The sequence below is a fragment of the Balaenoptera ricei genome, chromosome 6 (assembly GCF_028023285.1).
Source record: "Balaenoptera ricei isolate mBalRic1 chromosome 6, mBalRic1.hap2, whole genome shotgun sequence".
In the NCBI taxonomy this organism is placed as follows: Eukaryota; Metazoa; Chordata; class Mammalia; order Artiodactyla; family Balaenopteridae; genus Balaenoptera; species Balaenoptera ricei.
Window position 1 is genome coordinate 1,782,519 of NC_082644.1, and position 7,766 is coordinate 1,790,284.

At 39.3% G+C, this 7,766-nt stretch overlaps 1 protein-coding gene across 1 annotated transcript in view; it reads left to right on the forward strand.

Moving 5' to 3' along the window:
- The window catches only part of ANXA10 (annexin A10), a 65,981-nt gene extending 58,659 nt beyond the window's left edge, over positions 1–7,322 (forward strand). The window contains exons 7-12 of the mRNA XM_059926711.1: positions 1,055–1,108; positions 1,196–1,289; positions 1,959–2,054; positions 2,571–2,629; positions 5,158–5,280; positions 7,254–7,322. Of these exons, the coding sequence (XP_059782694.1) occupies positions 1,055–1,108; positions 1,196–1,289; positions 1,959–2,054; positions 2,571–2,629; positions 5,158–5,280; positions 7,254–7,322 (495 nt within the window). The remainder of the gene's footprint in view (positions 1–1,054; positions 1,109–1,195; positions 1,290–1,958; positions 2,055–2,570; positions 2,630–5,157; positions 5,281–7,253) is intronic.
- The last annotated feature ends 444 nt before the right edge of the window (positions 7,323–7,766 follow it).

The following is a 7,766-nucleotide window of genomic DNA, read 5'->3' on the forward strand; positions in this document are numbered from 1 at the left end:
CTGGAGCCTAAGACTCCCACTGGTGCCCGGCTGTGTCCTCCACAGGGTTCCAGCCAGCGCGGTCTGTCTCACAGCCCTGGCCTGCTGGAAGGGTCTGCCCCACTGTGGCCATAAACCACTCCCTCCGTCAGGCTCCGCTGCCGGCTTGTCAGCCAGCAGGCAAGTTCCTCCATCAGGAGCAGATGGGAGAGTTGGGGCCCATTCGTGCTGCTTCGGGACTGAGATGAACTCAGGAAGGTGTCTTCGGGGCCTCCGCTGCCCTATCTTGCTCTGTCACTGAGTTCATTTCCGGCGTCTGAAAAGACAACAGGAACAGAAGGCAGTGTACTCTGTGTTCTTCCAGCAAAGTCAAAAAAGAAAAAAAAAAGCATTTCCTCCAGATCTGGACCCAGAGGAAAGGAAGGGTTAAATAAACTGCCTCATCCCATGTCTCTCCTACCTCTTTCTGCCCTCTTGTCCTCATAACCCTCAGGGACCAGAGGGTCCTGCATTAGTGAGCTCGCCTTCCCTCCTGTTTGAAAGGACTTCTCTTAGGGCAGCTTGGCCATGTCTGTTCTTTCTTCATATGATAAAGAGGCAGGAGTGAAACAAATTTACAAAATACTCTCACTGCACACATTCTGGATTTCATGGTTATTTTACTGTTGCCTATAGGAGATGTTACAAGTCAGAGGCCGAGCATTAACTCACGCTTTCTCTCTGCCTTTTCCTTCTGACGATGTTAAAATCCCGTCTCTACCAGCCGGCCAGGCAGTGGGCGCTGTTTGAAGGGGTGGGCGGCGGAGATACCGCCCGGGGAATTGGAAAAGCAAAAAACTTGTCAACTCCTTTGAAAGATTACCTCGGCTACAAAGAAAAAATGAAAAGTGCCCACATTTTTAAAAAGACCTGCATTGCATAAAGTACCCAAGAAATGTAGACTAACTCCGACTAATGATAGAACTTTCTTAGGAGTCTCCAGTGTGTTTGGTGGCTCAAAGATTTGTGTCCCGGTAACTCTACTAAGTTGTCAATTCAGAGCACTTACAGAGAGAACCCTGTGCTTACTTCACAGGGAACCAGGGAAGAAGGGTACACGGACCCTGCCACGGCCGCCCAGGACGCCATGGTAACGGGCCAGCCCTGGGGCGACCGCGGGACCTTGGGCACGCCAGCCTGGGGCCGCGGTGTTACCTGGCGGCCTGTGATGTTTCAGGTGCTGTGGGAGACCTGCCAGCAGAGGACAGGGGAGCACAAAACGCTGTTGCAAATGATCCTGTGTAACAAGAGCTACCAGCAGCTGTGGCTGGGTAACTGCCCTCTGTTCTTTACAGCTACCCCCTGATTAGAGAATAAGAAGCAAGTAGGTAATTGGGAAAGGGGGGTGTTACATATGAAGAGAGGAAAGCCAGTTATCTCAAAGGTACCTCTTTGGGGTTATGTTTATACAGACGTGCCTCATCTAATAACATTGCTAAGGAGGAAGTTCCTCTAGAATTTTATTTTGCCAATAATTGAATCACATAACCTTTCAATACTAAACTTTTTAAAACCACCTCTATTTCTGATGGAGAACTTACTCACCTATATTACCTATCTCCTGTTAGGTGCCTCATATGTTGTCTTAAAAAGAATATGGTGAACACAGGTTAACCAGTCCGTAATGAACCAAGGTCATTATTACTGAAGTCGTGATTTGTGTGAAGCTGCTTTATTGGTCTTACAGGCGCTTTGTTCGACTTTCCCCAAACTGCTGTACCTTTCTGTCTCCCTTATTTTTTAAAATACCTTTTTGTTGTTTCTACTATATATAACACACAAAAGTCCATAAAAACATTTTAAAAGATGGCCTACTGCTACCCAACACCCGCCCCTATACTTTACTTACCTTCACTGTGTATAAGCAATCAAATCCACGTTTTCATTTTAAATTTATAATATTCATGAAATCTCCTTTGAATTATATCGATTTGTTGAAGTTTTCCAGGAATTTCAAACTATTTCTGGGCAAGACATAGTAGATGCCATTAATGAGTGTTATCATGGATCCTTTCAAGAGCTGCTAGTTGCAATTGGTGAGTAATAATGTGTTTGGTACAATGAATGCTGATTAGCTCTGATTGAATTAAAGACGCATGAGCAAGCTCTTGATTGAGTCACTTTCCCCTGAATTTAATTATTTAGACAGAATGTTAACTCTGTAGAAGAAACATGCATCGGCTACTGATACAATGCACTAAACTGGCAAGCTAATAACTTTCATGAACCCATACCCTTCCTAACAGCTGTCAACTTTCACACTAGGAAACCTTGAATTCTCAGGTAATTGGGATCTCCCACCTTTAAATTCATCTTGTACATACTAACTTCCTTTCCCTTGTAAAGAAGGTTATGGTTTTACCGCTATTCTAAATGTTGACATTTTAATACAATGTACAATGAGGGATCTCCCACAGAGAACTCACAAAATATCAGTCTTCCACGATTGTAACTGGAAAAAAAAAAAAAGCGTTCTCATTGTTTCCCAAATTTTGAAGAAAATATGTACTGTCACTCGCAAACTTTCTTCTTTTCTCTCTGATTTTTCCTAGTTCTCTGTGTTCGAGACAAACCAGCCTATTTTGCTTACAGATTATATAGTGCAATCCATGTAAGTATGAGCCACGTATTTTTAAAATTTCTCCAGAAATCATGTCTACTTTCTCAAAGGACTAGTTTTACTTCAATTATTTGAATATTGATTCCCATATTTGAATTTGTATGCAAATATATTAATTTCAAAGAAAATATGCTCCAGTGAAGAAATATATTATACACCAAAATGAGACCCAACAAATAAAGATAATGCTCTGCTTTCTGTATCAAACAGAGGTACCTAAGAAGTATTCCTTGGGGCCTCTTCCCCCAAGGAGAAGTGCTTTAGCATTTCTTAGCATCTGGAGAAACTGCTAGGTCCAAATGCTTTTACCACATATGAAGACCACCCCCTCATACTCAGCAATTACACAACATATGGCATCAAGCAGAAAATGTCAAAACATTACCAACTCTCAGAAAGAAATGGCTGCATTCCTGAACTTTAAAAACACAACACGTGAGTGGTTATTTTTAAACATAAAGTATTATTTTAAAAAACACTTAAAAGGAGACAGCTAGACAACAATAAACTCTAAAGCTATTTTTGTAATTAAGTGAGAATGTTTTTTAGTTTCGGGTGATAGTCAACTGCACATCTTTGGTGCATTCATTTTCAAAGAAACAAACACTTATGTGCATGAGACAATGCATATCTCATCCACAATGCGCACGAAAATATTTAGAAAATGAAAAGATCTCATACAAATCACTATACATGTCATAGCCCTGAAAACTCAAAGAAAATCATTAAAAACAATTCAGTGGTACAATAATTTTATGGGAGTGTTTTATCCTCAAAGTAATTGTTATAGACCAACTTCTTAGAGGTAGCCAGCAAGCTTGGATAATATGCTAATCATCAAGAATATTTTATTTATTGACTTTTATTGAGGTACAAGTATTTTTTATTAGGTACAAGAACCCACGTATCCTCAGAACGCAGGATGAAGATCAGTACTCACTGTCCTCTGCTTCTTTTTGATTCTATTTCCAAGAATAAAGGTGGATTTGATTAACTGTATATTTAAAAGTGTATTGGGCAAGGATATTGGATGACATCAACTGTTTCCTTCTCCAGCAAAAAGAGTAAAGCTTCACTTGTGAATGACCTTGGGAAAATAATCACATTACTCTGATTCCAATTATGCCCAAAGTGAGGGCCAGTTATCCTAATAATAGATAAAAACTCTACCCTTGCTGTGTGTGTCAATGCAAAAAGGAAGGTATGTGTACTCACGAACAGTTTGCAAGTACAGCAGAGGAGTGTATATTCCAGTAATCAGAGTGTTCATATACAAGGGCCTCCTGCCAATGTCAAGTATTGTTCAAAAGCTGTTTTCACCAGCTCTCACCAAAGAAAATCTCTGTTTTTCTCCAGTGTATTCTAAGCGAATGATACACAACTTAAATATGGGAAGTTGGTTGGATCATTCATTTTCATCACTTCAAATTATGGAAAAGTTTGTTAGTAGGTCTATACCCAAAACATTCAGACATCAAAAATTAGCTGCTGCTTCCTGGCCAGTGGATGTCACCAGTACTCCATTTGAACAGACAAGTTGAAATTGCTTTGTGAAGCGGTATTCATTCCGGACCTAGTACACAGAAAGGGATGGCTGTGTATTTTTCAGTATTGGAGGTTAAATCAGCAAATATTTTGAGTACCTGGAATTCTTACTTTTACAGTTTTCCACGATAAGCAGACGATAAAATAAAAATATAATTGCTGTCTCAGAAACACTGACGTTCATCTAACAGAGTTGGGACCCACCTCCCAACCCAGGAAGAATTTTTACCTAGAAAGAGCACATGATCAGATTTGCATCTTAAAATACAGCGTTCAGGAGACAGTGGGGAGGTTGACCAGGTTTAAAAGGGAGAATTATAGAGTCTCAGACATAGAAAACAAACTTACGGTCGCCAGGCGGTAAGGGGAGAGGGATAAATTAGGAGATTGGGACTGACATATACACACTACTATGTATAAAACGGATAACTAATAAGGCCCTACTGTGTAGCTCAGAGGACTCTACTCAACACTCTGTAATGGGCTATATGGGAAAAGAATCTAAAAAAGAGTGGATATATATATATAGATATAGATATATAGATATATATATATGTACATGTATAACTGAATCACTTTGCTGTACAGCAGAAGCTAACACAACATTGTAAATCAACTACACTCCAATTAAAAAAAATTTTTTTTTAAATAAAAGGGAGGATTATTGCAGAGTCAGGTGAAGTGATGAGGGCCAGCATCAAGGCTGTGACCCTGGAAATAGAGATTAGAGGGCATTTAAGAAGCAGAGTAGATGGACCACTTCACTGTGTGTGTACAGTGCGGGGAGTTGGGGGGGCGGGTCACAGAGGGGAGGCAGAGTCTGAGTCAATGCTCGTGGGTGGGGATGCCAGGGCTTGAGGGATACAGGACCAGGAGCACAGGGCCACAGAAAAGAGGATGAGTCGATTTTAGAGAGACTGACTTTAAGGTGCTGTTTCCTTATTGTTTTTTCTCCCCTTGGCTGTGTCTTTTAGGACTTTGGTTTCCATAATAAAACCGTGATCAGGATTCTAATTGCCAGAAGTGAAATAGACCTGATGACCATAAGGAAACGATACAAAGAGAGATATGGGAAGTCCCTCTTCCATGATATCAAAGTAAGTCTCCTATTCGTGATTTATTTGCACCCATATTTGATCCTTTTCAAAACTGAAACAAGAGCTGTAATTTAAGTAACTTCACGGTGGAATCTAAAAAGTTAAATATTCTGGCTGGGATCATCTACATTAGTAGGTCAGGCAGCCTTAGTGCACCAAAAGGTGAGAAAAATCCTTTCACCTCGGTGACAAAACTGATTCCTCTTTGATGTGTTTTAAGCAAAAGTCATTGGTTTGTCATGTAAACTATCCATCCCATGATCATGTGATGAGGCTCTACGAGCTAAATGCCCAAGAATGATGAGCACCAGGAAGAAAGTGTTTTGCAAGAAGAGCCCATTAACTGTGAAGAGCTTTCTGAGATCAGCTCTCCTGTGTGGTCACAGGAGGGGGCAGCCAGTCAGATCCCATCACATGGGTGCAAAATTCTGCACACTGCCATCCCATGAGCCCTTGAAGCTCATGCCAAGAAGCAATGACTCAGAAGTCAACAGGCCGGTGGTTTCTTCATTCTGATACACCTAAGCTTTAGCCTGGATTTTGATAAAACCTAGCAAAGAATTATCAGAATATGTAGGACCATCTATGTAATTTGGGGCACCCCATGGAAAATGAAAACATTTGACCCCTCGTTCAAAAAAGTATAAAGAACTTCAAGATGGCACCCTCAGAGCAGTAACCCAAGCACAGGGCCCTAGAACGTATCTTAATGTATATTTTGCACATAGCTAAGTCCTGTTAACCTTGTCCACGTTGTTTCCATTGAAATTTTCAATTGCATAAAATAGCTTTTTAGTTTATTGAAAGATACGGAAGAAACTTGACAACCCAAGGAGCAAGAGATCACACAACCCAGAAGACCTTGTAGGCCCTCAGGAAGCTAAAGTGGTTTCCAAGAGGAAGGGTTAATGGAGCATTTAAGAGACATCTTCCTCCTTCGTCTTTGATAAAACTCTCCTTACAGCCACCTTCAAAACCTTAAACTTTTAGTGGTGCTAAACATTTCTCATTGAGAAATGCGTGTCATAACTCATTTTCTAAATGAATAAACTAGTTCTAATACCTATACAGCAATTAACGACAGCCACCTCAAAATCTACTAACATTCACATATGATTAATGCAACTTTACTATGTGCATTTAAGGCAGTGAATTATAATTACACAACTTTGTGTAAGAGAACATGGATGTGAGAGTTGACTTTTAACAAAGATAAGTTTTATAATTCCTTTTATTTATTACTGTCATTTTTTTTGAAAAACTTGGAAACTACGGAAGCATGATAAAAGGATTAAAATGGCCCTAATTCTCCACCACAGATAACCAATAACAAAATTTTTTTGTACATGTTTTCTTTTAAAAAAATGTTTTACTACTTAAAGAAATATTTTTATTAAATCATGGATCCCACTGTAAAAGTTCTAAAGTACATAAACTACCCCACATTATTATTTATTGCTTTTTACTTTTTCACTATTATACATAATATTACGGTGTATATTTTGGAGCATAAGTCTTGGGCTCATCAATAATTGATCATTATTTCCTTAGGATAGATTTCTTGAGGTAGAATTTCTGCATTAATGAGTATAAACATTTTTAAGCCATCTGAGGCATATTGCCCAATCTGCCCTCCAGACTCTACACTGATTTACAACAATAAATGAGGACACCTCTTTCAAGCTGAGGAGAAGATTTGATTCTACTGGAAGTTATTCTTCTTATAAAAACACACTAGGGTTCCATCAACTTTATATAAACTTCGTTCTATTGATTATAACCATGGTATTATTTTTCAGTAACTTCCAGGGAATAGTTCTCAGGGCATATTAAATATTTCGATGAAAAAAATAAATAATTTTTGAGATGCTAATGGCCCATGGTCTTTCATTCTATAGTTCAGAGGAATTATGCTTCTTTTTAGAAATACTGTGACACTGTATTTCAAATACATTACATTTTCTTCTTTTCAGCATTTCGCTTCAGGGCATTACGAGAAGGCTCTGCTTGCCATCTGTGCCGGTGATGCTGACGATTACTAAGTAAAAAGAAGGATTTGGAGGATGCACTCATTTTCAGAGACACGTCAAAATATAGATCCTGTGATTAATGTGCACTGCTAGTAGCATTATTACAAAACTATAGAATCATATTTTCTTTTCTCTCTTTAAAATTATTCCAAGAATAATTATTATCAATAGGTCATTCAAGAAAAACCTATTGACAAAAGTGTATGGGATTGGATTTGCACATAGCTAAATCAGAAATTCGTTAGATTGCGTGTAACAGAATAATAAAAGACATTATTGCATTGAAATATGTTATTTAATGTGAACCGTCAATTCCCTACAAGGAGTGGGTCTGCTTACAGCCGTCCCAGCATGCTGTGGGAGATGAGGGAAACGGGGTACATGGCCATCCCCTTCCCCACTCGAGACTCTGGACAAACGCAATAAAGCCAAAGTGAACATCTCAGGCCCCTTTAA